This window comes from Choristoneura fumiferana, chromosome 28 (genome assembly GCF_025370935.1).
Source record: "Choristoneura fumiferana chromosome 28, NRCan_CFum_1, whole genome shotgun sequence".
Lineage (NCBI taxonomy): Eukaryota > Metazoa > Arthropoda > Insecta > Lepidoptera > Tortricidae > Choristoneura > Choristoneura fumiferana.
In genome coordinates, this window is record NC_133499.1 from 489,657 (window position 1) to 511,947 (window position 22,291).

Genomic DNA, 22,291 nt, shown 5'->3' on the forward strand with positions numbered 1-22,291 from the left:
CCGGGTAATCTAAGTCCGTATTGCTGACGCAGCCGCGGCACTCGTTGCGGGGTTCCGGGGGCGGCGGCGGCGGCGGGGCGGGGGCGGTATTATCACGGGCGGGCAGGGCGGACAGGGCGGACAGGGCGGACAGGGCGGCTTGAGCGCGCTCGCGGTGGAGAGCAGCGCCTCGTTGTAGAGCATGAGGGCCGTCGTGTAGTCGCCGTAGACGTGGTTGCCGGCCGGGTCGAACTGCCCCTGGCGCAGGCTGTGGATGGCCAGGATTGGCTCGGCCAGCTGTCCCAGCACGCTGTGGTTGGGCAGCTCCCCCAACAGCGCCACTTGCCCGGCCACCCGCTCGATGTCCGACATCTCTTCCAGCTCGTAGTAAGACCCGAGGAAGCCTTGCGGATGGCAGCGCCGGCAGTAGTCCCCGACGGACTCGTCCTGCAGCCGCTCCTTGGCGCGCAAGTCGCTCATGTAGCTCGATATGAGCGCCGCCTTGCTGTTGGCGCAGGAGCTCTTGCACTGCAGCACGCCGCCCGCCATCAGCGGGTACTTCTCCCGCAGCCCGATCAGGAACATGGCCAGCGGCCACATGTCGTCCCACAGACTGTCCACCAGGTTGTAGTCCTGAGGGATGATCTCGTCGGGGTTCACGAGGCGGCAGCCGTCCCACACGGCGCCGGGGATCGGGCAGTTGTCCTTGAACGCTGACCGGAAACTGACCGGGCTCTCCTCTTTCGCCAGCTCCTCCACGACCTCCCGAAGGTTGCTGAGCAGGAGATTCTCCGGGCGCGGGATCAGGTCGCCGTGCTCGTCCTTTATCTGGCCGGCGACCACCGGCACGTACCGCGTCTGGCCCATCGTTATGACGTCGATGGCGTCGATGATGCGTTTGATCGGCTCCGGCACGATCGGGACGGTCTGCGCGCGCTCCAGCATGTACAGCTTCACCTTGAAGTTGTACGCGTTGTTGGGCGAAGAGTCTCCGATGAGGTACGGGCACGTGGCGAGCTTGGCTTCGGCCATGCCGAGGAAGGCGCGGTACATGGCGTACATGGGAGGGGGGGGCGACTGCATGTCCGTCAACGAGGCGGCGATGTAGCACAGGTTACAGGTGCTGAGGCCGAGCCCGCGCGTCGTGATGGACAGCGCCCGCGCCTGCCCCTTGTTCTCGCAGGGGCGGCACGCCGGCGCGCGCGGCTGCTCCAGCCTCGCCAGCGGGTCCGGCTCTGGCTCCTTCCGTCGCGGCGGGTACTTCGGTATGACGTCCACGGAAGGCACTTCGGCGTTGTAGTACGGCGAGAACTTGGACAGAAGACTCCGCTCCAGGCGCGCGCCGCTGTCCGCCATGGCTCGGGGGTGCTCCGCCTGGGTCTATAGTAACCGATACTGATTGGCCGGAGTGCGCCGATGCCGCAGCCGGCGGCCTCACCTGGGTGCCGCAGATGTGGCGGCTGACCTAGTACCTCTTAGTAGTCTGTGGGCTGACGTGCCGGCTGACAGCTGTCAGTGTTCGTTTCTCTTTGGCGGGCAGAGCTCTTTGGTTTGTTTCAATCAAGTTTTTAAGTGGCTCGCTTACCGTTAAAAAAGTTATTCTACGGCTAAATCTGGGGCCCTAGTGAAAAGAGGATAGTCTAAAATAGTCATTTTCACTATTGTACAGCCAAAAAAAACAACTAACGTTAAAAAAAAAACAACTTTTCAATGTAGATGATAAACAAGTAGTACCAAAACTACCATGCATAGCATACTACCCATACTACGTATCCACACTATATTATACTATACTTCATACTTATATATCTTTATATACTTATATATTATATATAATATATTATATATTTTGCAGGTGGTAGGACTTTGTGCAAGGTCCGCCCGGATTGCTACCACCATCTCGCTCGCTAATCCTGCCGTGAAGCAGCAGTGCTGCACTGTTGTGTTTCGGCGTGGAGAGTAAGACAGCCGGTGAAACTACTGGCAGTGCACGTGAGGTATCCCATCTTAGGCCTCTAGGTTGGCAACGCGTCTGCAATACCCCTAGTGTTGCAGATGTTTATGGGCGGTGGCGCGGCTTTGCTCAGGGACTATCAATGCTAGAAAGCTGTAATTTTGCACGGATATATATGTAAACTATGCCGAAAAAATGGTATAAAATAAATTCAAAAGATTTTTTTTTACGGTACCTTCCCATAGACGTAAAGTGGGGGTGATTTGTTTTTTCTCATCCAACCCTATAGTGTGGGGTATCGTTGGATTGGTCTTTTAAAACCATTAGGGGTTTGCTAAGACGATTTTTCGATTCAGTGATTTTTTTGCGAAATATTCAACTTTAAAATGTAAATTCCCCCCCCCCCCCTCTAAAATCTAAAAAACTATAAAAAAAATCTGGGTGGAAAAATTAAAAAAAAATTAGGATAGTAGTAAATAAGTATATCAAACTTTCAAGGAAAACTATAGCGGCTAAGTTTGAGAATTATTAGTAGTTTATGAGTAAATAGCAGCCTAAGGTATAAAATATACCTTCACGAAATCCTTAGAAAAATATTACTTATTTTTTTCGTAATGGCTACGGAACCCTATTTTGGGCGTGTCCGACACGCTCTTGGCCGGTTTTTTTAAATTCTTCCTGTGAGGTGAGGGGGTGATATAGGGGATGAAAGTTTTTATGAAGATCATCATTGTCGTAGATAAATGAATGGATATTTTTGAAAGTTGGCACTAATAAAAAATAAATAAATAATTATTCAAGCGTTTTTGAAAAATTACCTGCGGGGGGATGAAATATGAAAGTTTATATGGAACGTCGTCATTATCACAGATAAATCGATGAATCCTATAAAACTCGGGATTTAGGCACTTGTCCAACCGCACACGATGAGCGAGAAGCGAGTAGAGCGAGTAACTAGAAACGAGTGGGTGAGCAGCGAGAAGCGAGTGTAGTTTTGTCGCTTGACTGTAAGCGAGTGTTCGAGTGCGACGGGCGATTACTCGCTCCACTCGACTCGCTCGTGCGGGGCGGCCGCCAAGCTGACATCGCTGAGCGAGTATCTATAGGTCAGCGAGTTTTATAGCTCTTTTCGCTGCGACAACAGATGTAAGAGCGAGTTCTCGCCGACAGTGTGAACAGCCAGCGATCAACTATTAATATATGTATGTGTCTCTTTTACTCACACAGGCTCTTATATCTTTTGTTCGCTTCTTGAGCGAGAAAATAGTCGATAGCCAATCGTTTCCTCGCTGGCGGTGAGACAACTGCCTTAGGCATATAGGATATTTGTTTGAGCGATTTTTTTTATTCTACCTGTGACAGGATCAAATAGGGGATAAAAGAAAATAAATAAAATTAAATACTTTATTTTCAATAACAATTGTACATAACATTGTTTAATGGCTGGAGCCTCCTTTTAAGCTTGATGAAGCCTGTGTCAGGAGTCAGGAGGCACCAGCTGGTCACTCTATTACTCTGTCGCATTACATTTATCACTTGTATGGCGTTACGTACGTGGCTCTAAAGCGACAGACTACAAAGCGTGCAGCTACTTCTGCAGTGCGGTGACTCTGGTCTGGTGTTACATTTCACAAATCAATTTGTGACTGTTACATTCTATTCTATTATTCTATTTTTATAAGTATAATTACTTATTGCATGCAAGCTTATATAGGCATGCAATATCGAATAATCCTGAACAATTTACATAATCAATGGGATGAAAGTTTATATAGAAGGTCGTCATTATCGAAGATAAATCGATGAATTTATCGATGATTTGTGTTTAGGTATTCGATAAGAACTAAAAGAACCGGTTAAATTCTACTCGGACTCGTGCATCAAGGGTTCCGTACAAATTTATAGGTATTAATGAATATCCAGTGTTAGCAGAGCCTTTTAAGGTCATAAGCAAAATGTACGCAATGTGGGGTCATTTTAGATGGCTTATTGACATAGACAGTCAGACATGAAAAATTATGATTTTCAGATTTTTAGGGTTCCGGAGTCAAAATGGCAAAAACGGAACCCTTTTAGTTTCGTCAAGTCCGTCTGTCTGTCTGTCCGTCCGTCCGTATGTCACAGGCATTTACTCGAAAACTAAAAGACGTATATCAATGAAATTTGGAGTACAGGTGACTTGTTGAAGCCGCTATTTACTTATTATTTATGCCGTTATTTATTTATTTGTTATATTTACTAATTATGTGTCACTAGCTTTTGCCCGCGACTTCGTCCGCGTGGAATAGTAACTTTGGGAAGTATTTAATTTATTTAGGATACATTCTGCCAATAATAGCACATAGAAACTTCTACGGTTTACTGAAAATAACCATTTTTGTTCTTCCATCCATCCATGTTCTTTAGTAAAACATAAATATTTTGCGGGTAGCCACATTTTAGCAAAACGACGTGTATTCTACCCTGCCAGCACAAAAGGACTAATTCTTCATAGTGAACTCTTGACACCTTAGGTACGTCCTTTATTGTAAGTTAGGAGGATATGATTATAATTAAGACGGCATTTTAGCTACACATAGTTCCGATAAATATACTTATAGTAAATTTGTTTGGAATTCCGTAAGAACTTTTATCCCCATATTTTCAAGTAAATAGGTCGTATTTGAAAAGCGCCGGAACAAATGTTTTTTAGGGTTCCGTTCTTCAAGAGGAAAACATTGAACTCTTATAGGATTTGCTGTCCCTCCGTCCGTCTGTCTGTCAAGACCCTTTATGCGGACCCTTTGGCGGAGTATCGGTATCGAGTTGAAATGAAAACCCTAAACTCAGGTCAATAGTCCCGAAAGCTGTGAAAAAATCAAACTTCTAAGTCAAGGCAATCAAAAGCTACAGTCATTAAAAAGGTGTTTTCATACAAATCGCCTTAACAGAAAAAGTTATAGCGCACTGCCGGCTGTCCTAGATACTTGGAATTTTGCATAAAGGTAGCTCTTATAGCACAATAAATAAGAAAAATCTGAAAATCATATTTTTTTCATGATGATCTCACATTGCGTACATTTTTCTTATGAGCTTAAAAGGCTCTGCTATCACTGCATCATCCCCTCTTCTAACATCCCCTCGCAGTTAAAGTTTTCAAATGATGGCATTTAAAAAAAAAAAAAAATTGTTACCTATTTATCATCATCAATCATCATCACCACAATCACCATCATCATCACCAATCATCATAATCAGCACCACTCATCACCATCACCATCAATCAGCTCCACAGCCTCCGCTCCGCTAAGCAGCGTCCGCTACGCTCTGCTCCACTGCCTCCGCTCCGCTGCCTCCTCTCCACAGCCTCCGCTCCGCCAGCCTCCGCTCTGTCAGCCTCCGCTCCGCCAGCCTCCGCTCCGCTAGCCTCTGCTCCGCCAGCCTCCGCTCCGCTAGCCTCTGCTCCGCCAGCCTCCGCTCCGCTCAGCAGCGTCAGCTCCGCTCCGCTACCTCCCCTCTACTTGACTGCCTCCGCTGCAGCCTGCATTGTCTCCGCTCCATCCGTTGCCTCCGCTCCACTCCGTTGCTTCGCTGCCTCCGCTCCGATGCCTCCGCTCCGTTCTCTCCGCTCCGCTCCACTGCCTCCGCTCCGCTCAGCAGCGTCAGCTCCGCTCCGCTACCTCCGCTCTACTTGACTGCCTCCGCTGCAGCCTGCATTGTCTCCGCTCCATCCGTTGCCTCCGCTCCACTCCGTTGCCTCGCTGCCTCCGCTCCGATGCCTCCGCTCCGTTGTCTCCGCTCCGCTCCACTGCCTCCGCTCTGCTCCGCCAGCCTCCGCTCCGCTCAGCAGTGTCAGCTCCACTCCGCTGCCTCCGCTCTAATTCACTGCCTCCGCTGTAGCCTGCATTGTCTCCGCTCCATTCGTTGCCTCCGCTCCACTCCGTTGCCTCGCTGCTTCCGCTCCGATGCCTCCGCTCCGTTGTCTCCGCTCCGCTCCACTGCCTCCGCTCTGCTCCGCCAGCCTCCGCTCCGCTCAGCAGTGTCAGCTCCACTCCGCTGCCTCCGCTCTAATTCACTGCCTCCGCTGTAGCCTGCATTGTCTCCGCTCCATTCGTTGCCTCCGCTCCACTCCGTTGCCTCCCTGCCTACGCCCCGATCCGGTCCGGTCCGAACAAATATCTATGTACCTATCTCTTATCATTATCACGTGCCCAAATGCCAAGTTTCATAAAGAACCATCGATTTATCTTCGACAATGATGATCTTCCATATAAACTTTCATCCCCTATTTCACCCCCTCACAGGATGAATTAAAAAAAAACGCGCGAACAAATATCTATTTATCTCTTATCACGTGCCGAAATGGCAAGTTTAATAAAGATTCATAGATTTATCTTCGATAATGACGACCTTCCATATAAACTTTCATCCCCTATTCCATCCCCTCACAGGTCGAAATTTCAAAAAAGCTCAACCAAATATCGACTTATTTCTTATTAACTGCCTAAATGCCAAGTTTCATGGTTCTATCTTCGACAGCGACGAACTTCCACCATATAAACTTTCATTCCCTATTTCAACTCCTTAAAGCCTCTTTTTCGCGATAAAAGATAGCCTATGTTCTTTCCCATGATTCTATCTCTGTACCAAATTTCATCAAAATCGGTTCAGCGGTTTAGGCGTGAAAGCGTAACAGACAGACAGACAGTCAGACAGACAGAGTTACTTTCGCTTTTAAGTATAATATTAGTATGGTTTAATTGCCTAAATGCCAAGTTTCATGGTTTTATCATCGACAGCGACGAACTTCCACCATATAAACTTTCATCCCCTATTTCAACCCCTTAAAGCCTCTTTTTCGCGATAAAAGATAGCCTATGTTCTTTCCCAATGTCTATTCTATCTCTGTACCAAATTTCATCAAAATCGGTTCAGCGGTTTAGGCGTGAAAGCGTAACAGACAGACAGACAGACAGACAGAGTTACTTTCGCATTTATAATATTAGTATGGATTGCTGTTATAAATAAATTATTTTCTTTCTTTTCTTTCTTCTTTCTTTCTATTTAGTTTTGTAGTTAAATTACAAAAATAAATATTTATAGGGGGGATACTCCATACACGTAACAGAAATTGAAAAAAAAAAAAAAATATTTTTTACTCGCATCAACGTGTGGCACATAGTTCGACAGCTCTTTTGAAAATATAGTGAGGTTTCTTAAAAACTTATTTGGTTAAATGAAGATTTCCGGAAATAATCGCTCCCAAAATAGCAAAAATTGTGTCCCTCCCTCTATCTTGTGAACCGTTTGTCCTTAGATGAATGATTGGTCTCGCGCGCTCGCTCGACTAGATACCGCCGGCGTACTTGTCAAATGCGGCAACAAATAGTACGCCGAAATCGGCGTACCTGAGCCCGAGGCGACTCAGTCGCGTTGCAAACTGTGCGTAAAGTGCATGTCCCGAATTTTTGTTAAATTTTGGTCATAAACCGAAGTAAAATGCCAGTTTTCGCAGTGAAAATGTTTAAAAATAATACTACAAGAAATAAGAAGGACACTGGGATCACATACCATCAGTAAATATCGTATAATTTCGAAATTACAAAATAAAATAACATGAACCCTAAACGCCTTTCTGTGTTGCCGCGTACACAAGAATCAAATTCCCCGTGGTTGAGATTTTAATAAATTGAATTTTATTGTTATCATTATTAAATGATGATAAATCTATATAACTTATTTTATTTAAGTATCTAACGTAATTATTATATATACATAACCTAGTTCTATATTATTTAAGTAATGTTTATCTTTGAGATATTATACACTGAAGGTGTATAAATTGTTACCCGACACTATTTAATTAAGGGGTGAATGTGTGTTAAAATTAAAAATGTTTTTCGTCTTCCCAGTCAAAAGCCCGATCAGCTGATTTACTTAGTTATTACGGGAAACGAAAAACATTTTTTTTCGTATTTCTACCCATTTTCCTGAAATGTTAACTTTTTACCCGACTGCCCGAAGGAGGGTTATGTTTTTCAATCGTATGTATGTAAGTATGTATGTATACATGTACCTATGTATGTATATTTTGTAAACAATTATTTTTATTTTAGTCTTAATTAACCTGTACATTATATTAGGTTTAACTATAGGTGCAACGTGTTAACTGTTAAGTACGCAAAACTTCTTAGTTGGTGATTCAGTCCATGAAATTGAAAATACAAACTGAAATATAGATGCACAGAAAAAACAGAAAAATAAGACCATCACTGGGAATCGAACCCAGGTCCTCGGTAATCCGTACCGCGTGCTATACCGCTACACCACTGATGGTCAACGGTACCGACACGAATTTCCCTATGCACCTCATATCTCAGCTTGTGTTTCTTACTTAGTCACTTAAGCAGCGACGCTAGCGACATCTATGCCGTAAGCCCTCAAACTTTTTCGGCATTCCTTTGGAACTATCCGCTCACCCGGACAAGAGATATCGTTTCTAAGCAATCAAATTAAGATTGGTTTTTTGCAAAAAGATTCCAAAAAACCAATCAGTCCATGAATTTTCAGTAATAATTTGTAAATATTGAATGTGATTAAATATATATATTTTTTAATTAAAAGTGAGGCCTGATCATTGATATACCTACATCATACCTACCATTTTTTTAAAGAAGAAACCTACGCCTAACCTATACACAAACATATTAATACATTCACTCTTAATTACTTCTTAATTTCTAAGTATTTCCCAAGATACATTTTGTAACCAGTAGGTAACTTAATAGACCACAGAATAATTTATTTTCCCAATAATTCGGGTAACAGTGGAGCAGCTGGCAACACAATTCGTCACGCACACTAGCATCCTTGCAAATTGTCTTACACCGTTCTTACGCACACTACAATATTGAGTTGCCGCATTCACGAACGTTTTGTTTTTAGTTACCGCGGTATCTAGTCGAGCGAGCGCGCGAAACCAATCATTCATCTAAGCGTTTGTCCAAAAAATATGGAGAGATAACGCTTAATAAATACTTTCAACGAAAATTGGTTTCAACTTAGATGAATGATTGGTCTCGCGCGCTCGCTCGACTGGATACCGCGCTACCTAAAAACAAAAGGTTCGTGAATGCGGCAACTCAATATTGTAGTGTGCGTAAGAACGGTGTAAGACAATTTGCAAGGATACTAGTGTGCGTGACGAATTGTGTTGCCAGCTGCTCCACTGTTACCCGAATTATTGGGAAAATAAATTATTCTGTGGTCTATTAAGTTAATTTATTGAATCAGGCGTTACTTTGCGGAGGTCCATATCAATGAACTAAAATAATTTCCTTGCTCACCCGCGACCTTACGATAGCTAAGCTTATGCAAAATATGCGTGTTCATGCAGTTCCTCCACCTCCACACTGTAAGAACACACACAAATCACACAAACCCATCTATCACCACCACCACACTACACTGACGCGTTTCGAACTCAAACAGAGCTCATCTTCAGAGTGACACAACCGTACACCATGCTACCAGTTGTTAACCTAACGAACCACAACCACCGTTTTAACTTGTCACTGTAACTCCCCAAGTACCCACATACGTTTTATGAAACAAAACAAAACTACCCACAAATTATTAATAATTTTTTTAACCGTCCTTCAAAACTACCTTGATTTTTTATTTATTTACTGTCAAGGCATGTTTTATTAACTACCATTGCTGAAATTAGATCCAAGCCGTAGCAAGGGAGATGAAACTAAATTTACCTGCTCATTAATAATAGACCCCATACTGTTGTATCTAATTATCTCCATGCATTCTAAAACATCGAGACGAAACCCCTTGCCACAATAATGTAACACTTCATACGAATCGGAGTCCGATAAAGAATGATTTAGTTCCAACAAATGTTTGGCAAAATTCGACTTATCAGGATGCTCATTCCTATATGCCGAAACATGCTCTTTAAATCTAGCATTAAAACTGCGTCCTGTCTGACCAACATATACTTTACTGCAGTCATTACAAGTGAGCTTGTATACACCCGATCTAGTTCCTTTATCTACCTTCTCTTTGTGGTTACAAAGTTTAGAGTACAAAGAGTTGTTAGTCAAAGGCTACCTTAACATTGTTTGATTTTAAAATAACACAAATTCTATCAGACAAACGACCAACGTATGAAATGCTACACCTATATTTGTTAGAAGACTGCGATGGTAACACGGCGTAAAGCATGCTATTCACTATCCGTGCCTGCTTCTTCTGAACCAAACTATTGACCATTGATTTAGTATAACCATTCGACAACGCTATCTGATAAATAGTATTTAACTCTAAATCAAAATCTTCCCTAGAAAGAGGTACAGTTAACAATCTATGTACATAACAATGAAAAGCTGCTAATTTATGCTGCTACGGGTGATTAGACGATGCTGGTATCACGGCATCTGTGTACGTGGGCTTTCGGTAAATTTTGAACTGGTGTTTATTATTAAATCTAATAATTGTCAAATCCAAAAAGTTTAACGAAAAATTTTCTTCTAATTCTTTTTTAAATTTTATTTTAACATGTTTGTTATTTAAACCATTCACAAACAAGTCGAGCTGTCTCATACTTCCCCTCCAGCACAGAATTAAATCATCAACGTACCTATAATAATACACAATATTATTATTACCCACAATGTACCTATTTTCAAAGTAATCCATAAAAATATCTGCCATTAATGGACTCAGAGGTGATCCCATTGCTAAACCATCACTCTGTAAATAATACTGTCCATTAAACCGGAAATAATTTTGCTTCATGCATAAAGTTACCAAATCAATTAATTCACAAACCTCCCCAGGATGTAAACGCTTCCTTTCCAAATGGTTTTTAAGAATAACTATTGTCTCACTATATGGTACATTAGTAAATAAACTATCTACATCTAAAGAAAGCAATGTTGCGTTGCAAATGTTGTTGTTGCGGAATGTTGTGTTGGGGGGGTGGTTAGTTAGCAAAATTAAAGATTACAGCATTCCGCCTAACGCAACATTGCTTTCTTTAGATGTAGATAGTTTATTTACTAATGTACCATATAGTGAGACAATAGTTATTCTTAAAAACCATTTGGAAAGGAAGCGTTTACATCCTGGGGAGGTTTGTGAATTAATTGATTTGGTAACTTTATGCATGAAGCAAAATTATTTCCGGTTTAATGGACAGTATTATTTACAGAGTGATGGTTTAGCAATGGGATCACCTCTGAGTCCATTAATGGCAGATATTTTTATGGATTACTTTGAAAATAGGTACATAGTGGGTAATAATAATATTGTGTATTATTATAGGTACGTTGATGATTTAATTCTGTGCTGGAGGGGAAGTATGAGACAGCTCGACTTGTTTGTGAATGGTTTAAATAACAAACATGTTAAAATAAAATTTAAAAAAGAATTAGAAGAAAATTTTTCGTTAAACTTTTTGGATTTGACAATTATTAGATTTAATAATAAACACCAGTTCAAAATTTACCGAAAGCCCACGTACACAGATGCCGTGATACCAGCATCGTCTAATCACCCGTGGCAGCATAAATTAGCAGCTTTTCATTGTTATGTACATAGATTGTTAACTGTACCTCTTTCTAGGGAAGATTTTGATTTAGAGTTAAATACTATTTATCAGATAGCGTTGTCGAATGGTTATACTAAATCAATGGTCAATAGTTTGGTTCAGAAGAAGCAGGCACGGATAGTGAATAGCATGCTTTACGCCGTGTTACCATCGCAGTCTTCTAACAAATATAGGTGTAGCATTTCATACGTTGGTCGTTTGTCTGATAGAATTTGTGGTATTTTAAAATCAAACAATGTTAAGGTAGCCTTTAAGACTAACAACTCTTTGTACTCTAAACTTTGTAACCACAAAGAGAAGGTAGATAAAGGAACTAGATCGGGTGTATACAAGCTCACTTGTAATGACTGCAGTAAAGTATATGTTGGTCAGACAGGACGCAGTTTTAATGCTAGATTTAAAGAGCATGTTTCGGCATATAGGAATGAGCATCCTGATAAGTCGAATTTTGCCAAACATTTGTTGGAACTAAATCATTCTTTATCGGACTCCGATTCGTATGAAGTGTTACATTATTGTGGCAAGGGGTTTCGTCTCGATGTTTTAGAATGCATGGAGATAATTAGATACAACAGTATGGGGTATATTATTAATGAGCAGGTAAATTTAGTTTCATCTCCCTTGCTACGGCTTGGATCTAATTTCAGCAATGGTAGTTAATAAAACATGCCTTGACAGTAAATAAATAAAAAATCAAGGTAGTTTTGAAGGACGGTTAAAAAAATTATTAATAATTTGTGGGTAGTTTTGTTTTGTTTCATAAAACGTATGTGGGTACTTGGGGAGTTACAGTGACAAGTTAAAACGGTGGTTGTGGTTCGTTAGGTTAACAACTGGTAGCATGGTGTACGGTTGTGTCACTCTGAAGATGAGCTCTGTTTGAGTTCGAAACGCGTCAGTGTAGTGTGGTGGTGGTGATAGATGGGTTTGTGTGATTTGTGTGTGTTCTTACAGTGTGGAGGTGGAGGAACGTCATGAATACGCATATTTTGCATAAGCTTAGCTATCGTAAGGTCGCGGGTGAGCAAGGAAATTATTTTAGTTCATTGATATGGACCTCCGCAAAGTAACGCCTGATTCAATAAATTATTTAAAATCGGCATGCGTAGCCGTGCAGGCACGTTTATATCTTAAATTAACTAAGCAACATCGTCTAGCTGTTCAAAATATTTGGTTTAATCAACAATGTAAACGTTTGAATGTTGTACCTAATTATATTAAATTCCGTTGTTATAATACCAGTATAGCTGCAAAAATTGCAATGGAGAGGGCTAAGAAAATTTGGTTAAATGAAGAGTCGCGTAGTTGGTTTCGTGTTAGAGATAATTTAAAGTTACATCTTAAAATTTTGCAGTCTGAGCTTACTTATAAATTACATAAAATTGAGTTCGATTGTTTGGATGAAAAAGCCCGAATATTTGCTTCAGTGGACGCTCATAAAAAGTATTTAACTCAATGTAAAAAGTTGCGTTGGCTTACGGGACGTAGATCACATTCTTTTTATTCTTTCAACAATAATAACCGGGAATCTAATAACGGTCATACTTTCTACCCTCGTGTTAAAAATCTTACTAATGTAGAATTTTCGGACGGTGAAAATAAATTATTGGAAAAAGGTTTGAAGTATAATCTACCCTCTAAATTAAATCAGAAAATAGTGGAAGGTTTGGCGGTAGATTCAGAAGTTGCAATTGTGAGTAACAGCGGTGATTTAGAGACAAAGGTTTTGGTGGCGAATACACTTAAAAATACAAATATTACAGAGTGTGTTGCCAATGTAACGGAATTACATTCTTTGCGATCCGTTCAACGCAAAGTGCATGACAATGATTTGGTTGTTTCCAAGGCTGATAAGGGTAATTGTATTGTTTTTTTAGAAAGAAGCCAATATAATCAAAAAGTTTTAGATGTAATTCAGGGAGATGGTTTCACAGTTTTACAAAAGGACCCTACAATAACGTTTCATAATGAATTAAAGAAGCTTGTTAAAAAATCTCAATTTACCTTTGAAACCGAACAACAAAAGAGTTTTGTTATACCTATGAATCCGCAGGCACCAATTCTGTATGGATTGCCTAAAATTCATAAGGATAATGTGCCAGTTCGTCCAGTTGTCTCATATGTGAGTGCTCCAGCATATAAATTGGCAAGGAAATTAAATAGTGTTATTCGTGTAAAATCTTCTTTTAACCCATCATACAGTTTGAAGAATAGTTCGGATTTAGTTAGCAAAATTAAAGATTACAGCATTCCGCCTAACGCAACATTGCTTTCTATAGATGTAGATAGTTTATTTACTAATGTACCATATAGTGAGACAATAGTTATTCTTAAAAAACCATTTGGAAAGGAAGCGTTTACATCCTGGGGAGGTTTGTGAATTAATTGATTTGGTAACTTTATGCATGAAGCAAAATTATTTCCGGTTTAATGGACAGTATTATTTACAGTGATGGTTTAGCAATGGGATCACCTCTGAGTCCATTAATGGCAGATATTTTTATGGATTACTTTGAAAATAGGTACATAGTGGGTAATAATAATATTGTGTATTATTATAGGTACGTTGATGATTTAATTCTGTGCTGGAGGGGAAGTATGAGACAGCTCGACTTGTTTGTGAATGGTTTAAATAACAAACATGTTAAAATAAAATTTAAAAAAGAATTAGAAGAAAATTTTTCGTTAAACTTTTTGGATTTGACAATTATAATAATAATAATAATATAGCTTTATTTATTCCATATTTAAATCATTTTATCACATTTAATTAATTTAGTTTATTGTATTTTAATTATATTACTTACATTACAATTTGAAATAATTATTTAAAAACATATCATGCAAACACAAATAACAGTAATAAATTAATAAATTTCCAAATTAAATAGATTGATATGTATATATTTAAGTATTATATGGACCCCCTCCGGGTAAAAGCCTCCTTCAAAGAATCCCATTTTTTTCGGTCTTCCGCTATTCGTGTCCAACTTTTTCCCGCCACTGCCACCAGTTCGTCCTCCCATCTATAACCAGGTCTGCCGACACTTCTTGTTCCGCATGGACCACTCCATTTAAGAAGTCTTGAAGTCCATCTGTCATCAGTGTATCTGGCAGCATGACCCGCCCATTTCCATTTTAATTCTTGTGAAAACAATAAAGCATCCGTTACCTTGGTTCTGTTTCTTATGTCGGAGTTTCTGATCTTATCTCTGAGTTTGATATTTAAGCAACTTCTTTCCATGGCCCTTTGTGTCGTTTGGATTTTATTTCGAGCCTTAGAGTTGAATGTCCACGTTTGACAACCGTAAGTTAAGCTTGGAAGGATAACTGAATCAATGGCCATCTTTTTGAGCGTTACAGGCAGCTGGGATTTGAATATCTCTTTATTAGCCCAGTATTTATTCCAAGAGATAGTTGTTCTTCTATTAATTTCATCTGAATTTCTCTCTTTACTAAACGATAGTTGTTTCCCAAGATAGACATATTTCTGCACGTAATCAAGTGGTAGTTCATTGATGAGGATGTCGATCTGCTTGTGGTTAGTCATTACTTTTGTCTTTTGAAGATTCATTTCTAAGCCAACTTTGTTACTCGCTATTTGTAGATCTATTAACATTGTATTTAGTTCTGAAGGATTTTCGGAAAATACAATGATGTCATCGGCGAATCTTAGGTGGCTCAGAGTTTTTCCGTTGATGTTTATTCCTCTCTGTGTCCATGGGAGGTCCCTCATTATGTTTTGTAGCACTGATATGAATAGCTTTGGTGAAATTGGGTCACCTTGTCGTACGCCCCTTCTGATTTTGATTTTTTCACCTTTCCTGTCTAATTTAACTCTACTTGTGCTGTTGTGGTATACATTTTTTAATATATTTATAAATTTTTCGTTTATTCTTTGATTTCGAAGAGCTTCCCAAATACTTTTATGTGAAATAGAATCAAATGCTTTTTTATAGTCGATAAAAGCGACGTATAATGGTCTTCTGAATTCTAGGTATTTTTCTATGATTAGCTCTACTACTTGTATATGATCAATGGTACTATATCCTTTTCTAAAACCAGCTTGCTCAATAGGTTGAAACATGTCTATATTTCGAGATATTCTGTCCAGTATACACGAAGCAAAAAGTTTATATAGACACGGCAGCAGACTTATTGGACGATAGTTACCAATGTCTGCGGGATCTCCCTTTTTGTAAAGTAAGGTGATCTCTGATTCCGTCCAATTTTTAGGTACCGATTCTTCATCCATGATTTTGTTAAATAGTATAGTGAGCGGCGACAAAAGTAAAGTTCTTGCGTATTTAATGCATTCGTTGGTAATACCGTCTTGTCCAGGGCTCTTTTCCTTTTTTAGTCTCATAATTTGTTTCAGAATTTCGTGTTCTTTGAAATTTTCTACTATATATTCTGTGTTGTGTGGTTGACTCGGTGGCTCTACTTCAGATGACGTAGAGGCAGTAGAAGCAGTAGAAGGAACTTCGTCGTACAATGCTTTGTAGAAATTTGTAGCTATGTTCACAACATCTGACCTAGATTTAGTTCTGTTTGACCCTGGTTGGAGAGATGGAATCCAGTTTTTAGTTTTGTCCAGTTCTTTGTTGGCCTTTTTGGTGGATCTAGAGGTTTCTAAATGATTTTTCAAAATATTGTATCTGTGGGTTTCATAGCATTTATTAATTTCCTTGTTTGTTTGCTTGTAGAGACGTTTCAGTTCTTCTTTGTCCTTTTTATTTAGTGTGTTTTTATTTTGTAAATAGCTTCTTTTTTTCATTAGTTCAAATGCTTTATCAGATAAAATTTTACTTTTCGTTTTCTTTATTTTGTTGAGACTTTCTTTTATCGAGTTCTCTATCATTAAACAGTATTCGTTAACATTATATTTTTCATGATTGGTTAGTAATTTTGGTATTTGTTCTAGTAGATTTTTACAATAGTTTTCTTGATCCTCTGTAGTTTTTAGACTGGTTGAAATCCCGACATAACGCTTTCTGCTCTTTTTGTTTTTTTCCAGATGTAGAGTCGCTCTCAAAAGTCTGTGGTCTGAACCAAAAGTGAACGAGGGCAGTACCTTGAAATTTGATATGAGATGTGGACTAGATGTCATTATATAATCAATCATTGTTCTAGTGTTTTTATCTGGTGAGATCCATGTCCAACGATTTTTATGTTTCGCTTTGTACATAGTATTTAGAATTTTTAGATTGTGCTCTTGGGCATATTGAATCAGTTTTTCTCCTCGTTTGTTCCTGTTACCAAAACCATATTTTCCTGCAACTTTGTTTTCGTAAGGCTTAGGTGTTCCAATTTGGGCATTGAAATCACCCATTGAGATTACATTTTTTGTTGATATTAATCTGTGCGCTTTTTCTAAGTCCCCGTAAAATGAATCAATTTCTTCTTGTGTGGAGCTTTCGGTTGGTGCATAAGCTTGGATTATAGCAAACGGTATTTTCTCTAATAGAATTTCGAGAATACATACTCTCTCAGATATGCCTGTAAAATTTTGGATACTTTCTTTATATTCTTTTTTAACTAAGAAGCCCACACCGTGAAGACCTTTTGTCACGCCGAGATGGTACATAATGTAGTCTTCATCCTCTGCAATTTTTTCACCTAGTCGACGGACCTCGCTCAAGCCTATTATATCGTGCTTTACATATGTAAGAGCCTCTTTCAGCTCTATGAGTTTTTGAGCTGATGATAAAGATCTAACATTTATAGTGCATACATCGATGTTTTTCTTGTTTTCTAGGGACTGATTCTTTGAAGGGTTGTGGTCTTGATCTTCCACGGTGACCAGCCGGCTTGGAAGATGTTCCTTTTTTTGCGTATTATCAGTGTAGTTTTGCGTGTGAGAGGGGGTCTTTAATTGTTATATGTTATTATTTTTGTTTTCTAAATTGCTCGATAAGTTAGTTGGGTGTTTTGTATTTGTTTGGAAGAAGTTTAATATGCCAGGTTTAATTGGCCCCTCTGATAGACTGGATGATCTTTGTATGGGGGTCTCGATTTTATTTTTCTTATTGGTCTGCATTTTTTGCTCATTGCCAGGGTTTTTGCGTGTGTTATTATTTTCAGGGGAGTTTGAAAGCATTCTTTTATTGTGACTTGATGTATCTGGGTTTTTATTCATAATAACTATTTTATCATACTTAATTCTAACTGAGTTTCCTTTCTCTTTTTCTATTCGTACTTGCTCTTGTAGTTCCTTCCTTTTATTTAAAACATACTCTGGATAGTCTTCTTTTATGTAATATGGGGTATTTACAAGTACTTTCTTCTGTTTAAGTATGGTTATTTTTATACCAAGTGTTGAAACAGTAATAATTATTGGTCTTGGCCTTTCCCCTTTTTTTCCAATTCGTTTAACCTCCTGTATGTCTCTGTGGTCTAACTTTATGGTGAGGTATTCATTTATGAAATTTATGATAATCTTTACTAAGTTGGAGTAAGATGATTCAGTTTCCTTTAGACCAAATAGAACTATATTCCTTTGCCTAGCTTGTTTTTCGAGGAAGTATAATCTTTTTTCTTGATTATCCAATTTATCCTTGAGGTTTTCATACTTTTCTTCCAAAATCTTGAATTTCTCATCTAGTATGTTATTTATATTATGCGTTACTTGCTCTGTTACATTTTCTCCGCTTTTTTGGATGGTTATTTTTTGTTCATCTAATTCTTTTTGGATTTTTTGGAGTGCTCTCAGTACTTCTTCCATGTTGAGATAGGGATACTTTTTGTTTATGTTACTAGTAGCGCACTCTAGTGCCACCTTTACGTGTTGTTATCAAGTTATTAAGTAGACTCGGTCTGCTAATCGCTCAGTGATTGACGTATTCGTTCCATGCAGTAGTACTCTCGGATTACAAAAGATGGCGTTGTTCACGTATCTAGGTAGTCAATTTTGCTGGTTCATGTGATAGATTAGGTTATGATTTTTAATATTTTTGAATTAAGTCTTCACTATCTGTTTAAACAACACTCCACGCAGCGTATGCAAGTCTGATCACTCAGTACTGGCTTTTATTTCGAAAAAGACACTTATTTCGCCCAGTAACAGTTTAATTAGCTTTGAGTTTATTTCACTGATTTTTGATTTTTACACTGATTTTTAAACACTGCCCACAATTTATGTTGAAAGTCTTATGATTCTTTATAACTTTTCTTCTTTTTTAGTAGGTTATATGCACTTGAACTAGTTTTATCCGAAAATATTACGGAGACGATATAAACAGTAACACTGTGGCGCCCTCTCCCTGGCTAGTCTATCTAAAGAAAGCAATGTTGCGTTGCAAATGTTGTTGTTGCGGAATGTTGTGTTGGGGGGGTGGTTAGTTAGCAAAATTAAAGATTACAGCATTCCGCCTAACGCAACATTGCTTTCTTTAGATGTAGATAGTTTATTTACTAATGTACCATATAGTGAGACAATAGTTATTCTTAAAAACCATTTGGAAAGGAAGCGTTTACATCCTGGGGAGGTTTGTGAATTAATTGATTTGGTAACTTTATGCATGAAGCAAAATTATTTCCGGTTTAATGGACAGTATTATTTACAGAGTGATGGTTTAGCAATGGGATCACCTCTGAGTCCATTAATGGCAGATATTTTTATGGATTACTTTGAAAATAGGTACATAGTGGGTAATAATAATATTGTGTATTATTATAGGTACGTTGATGATTTAATTCTGTGCTGGAGGGGAAGTATGAGACAGCTCGACTTGTTTGTGAATGGTTTAAATAACAAACATGTTAAAATAAAATTTAAAAAAGAATTAGAAGAATTTTTCGTTAAACTTTTTGGATTTGACAATTATTAGATTTAATAATAAACACCAGTTCAAAATTTACCGAAAGCCCACGTACACAGATGCCGTGATACCAGCATCGTCTAATCACCCGTGGCAGCATAAATTAGCAGCTTTTCATTGTTATGTACATAGATTGTTAACTGTACCTCTTTCTAGGGAAGATTTTGATTTAGAGTTAAATACTATTTATCAGATAGCGTTGTCGAATGGTTATACTAAATCAATGGTCAATAGTTTGGTTCAGAAGAAGCAGGCACGGATAGTGAATAGCATGCTTTACGCCGTGTTACCATCGCAGTCTTCTAACAAATATAGGTGTAGCATTTCATACGTTGGTCGTTTGTCTGATAGAATTTGTGGTATTTTAAAATCAAACAATGTTAAGGTAGCCTTTAAGACTAACAACTCTTTGTACTCTAAACTTTGTAACCACAAAGAGATGGTAGATAAAGGAACTAGATCGGGTGTATACAAGCTCACTTGTAATGACTGCAGTAAAGTATATGTTGGTCAGACAGGACGCAGTTTTAATGCTAGATTTAAAGAGCATGTTTCGGCATATAGGAATGAGCATCCTGATAAGTCGAATTTTGCCAAACATTTGTTGGAACTAAATCATTCTTTATCGGACTCCGATTCGTATGAAGTGTTACATTATTGTGGCAAGGGGTTTCGTCTCGATGTTTTAGGATGCATGGAGATAATTAGATACAACAGTATGGGGTCTATTATTAATGAGCAGGTAAATTTAGTTTCATCTCCCTTGCTACGGCTTGGATCTAATTTCAGCAATGGTAGTTAATAAAACATGCCTTGACAGTAAATAAATAAAAAATCAAGGTAGTTTTGAAGGACGGTTAAAAAAATTATTAATAATTTGTGGGTAGTTTTGTTTTGTTTCATAAAACGTATGTGGGTACTTGGGGAGTTACAGTGACAAGTTAAAACGGTGGTTGTGGTTCGTTAGGTTAACAACTGGTAGCATGGTGTACGGTTGTGTCACTCTGAAGATGAGCTCTGTTTGAGTTCGAAACGCGTCAGTGTAGTGTGGTGGTGGTGATAGATGGGTTTGTGTGATTTGTGTGTGTTCTTACAGTGTGGAGGTGGAGGAACTGCATGAACACGCATATTTTGCATAAGCTTAGCTATCGTAAGGTCGCGGGTGAGCAAGGAAATTATTTTAGTTCATTGTCTATTAAGTTACTGGTTACAAAATGTATCTTGGGAAATACTTAGAAATTAAGAAGTAATTAAGAGTGAATGTATTAATATGTTTGTGTATAGGTTAGGCGTAGGTTTCTTTTAAAAAAATGGTAGGTATGATCAGGCCTCAATTTTAATTAAAATATATTATATATGTCGTAAGATAGGACTTAGAGAGCCGGGATCAGACCCTAACATGACCAATGTGGGCGTAACAAGTGGGATTCGGGCAGAGAATGAAACTATTTTGAAGAACTAACAAAAATCCACTAATTGTGGTCAAGATAAAACCAAAACAATACGACACTCGTTCACTGAAATCTTAGAAATGCAGCTATCATAACGATTCACAATAACTTAAGGAAAAGCCTAGCTAAATAATAAAGAAACGAGTAACAGTTCCTGAGACTGTCGACTCGGGCCAGACTTCTTTTTTTTTTTTTTTTTTTTTTTTTTTTTTTCTGGCTCGCGCGGCTTGCGCATCCGCCACAGACGCGTAAAGGTAAGGAAACGAAATCAGTAGAAAATACGGGAATTTGGAATACGGAAAACGGAATTCAACAGGAGAAGATTACATGGGATTAAAACGGAAGAAATAAAGATAAGTATTTTACATAGGTACACATGATAAATTAAATTTAGTGAGATGAGGAATACATATTTAAATTTTAATATTATTATTATTTATAAATATGTTCAATAAGTTATATATAGTTATGTCATTAGAGGCTAAAAGGACAGAGATGGATGTAGGTAATGGGACCTTGTAGGATGTAAGCTGTTCATAAAGGAAGGAGTTGTCATGGAGAGGACATGAGAGAAATATATGATTAGTGTCTGCAATGCCCAAGCCACACTCACAAACATCAGACTCGATCAGTTTAAATTTAGCAAGGCTGGCGGGAGTACAAACATGACCCAGTCTCATACGGATAAGGCAGCAGGTAGCTCTCTTACCAAATTTAAATTTGCCAAACCAAGGTTTACACGGAATGCTAGGTTGAATAGAATAATAATATTTGCCCTTGATCTGGCAACTTTCAATCCACTTCTCTCTCCAGCTCTCTCTAAGAGATGAACCAGCGAGAGCGGCCAGATCATGACTGTAATTCTTATATGGAAAAAGATCACCATCTTTAACAGCTTCATTGGCTAGCCGATCAGCAATTACATTACCAGAAATATCACAGTGACTTGGAACCCAACCAAAAGACACTGAGTACCCCAAATCAGAACAATTGGCAAGGAGAGTTCTTAATTTGATAATGGCAGGGAATATTACTTTGCAGTTAAATGGGAATTTACTAAGAGCTTGAAGAGCGCTTTTTGAATCAGTTATAATCAAAGTTTTTCTGAGTTTGGCAAGTAAGATATATTCCACGGCTTTAAGTAATCCAAAGCATTCTCCCGTAAATACTGACGTTTCAGGAGGGAGTTTAATTTTCTGACTAATTTTGTATTGAGCATGGTACACCCCAACCCCCACATGGCCAAAAGACGCATGTTTGGAAGAATCAGAGTATATATGATGCCAGCTATGCCACCGATCGTCTTTTATAGAATTGAAATTAGCGTTAGGGTCCATATCATTTTTGGTTACTCCTAAATTGAGATGAACATCAGGAGATAAAGTAAGGGCAGAGAAATTATCACAGAAAAGGGGATATTCTGGATAGTGATAGGTTGGAGATTGTAGGGACCTGTACCTTTGGAAGCTTTTCACAAGGCACGGAG

General features: G+C 39.0%; 1 protein-coding gene across 1 annotated transcript; it reads right to left on the reverse strand.

Annotated features, from left to right (window-relative positions):
* Nucleotides 1-13,877: 13,877 nt before the first annotated feature.
* LOC141443832 (uncharacterized) lies at nucleotides 13,878-19,318 on the reverse strand. The gene has a single exon (XM_074109201.1). The coding sequence runs from the start codon at nucleotides 18,256-18,258 to the stop codon at nucleotides 17,413-17,415; it is 846 nt and encodes a 281-aa protein (XP_073965302.1). The 5' UTR covers nucleotides 18,259-19,318; the 3' UTR covers nucleotides 13,878-17,412.
* Nucleotides 19,319-22,291: the final 2,973 nt, after the last annotated feature.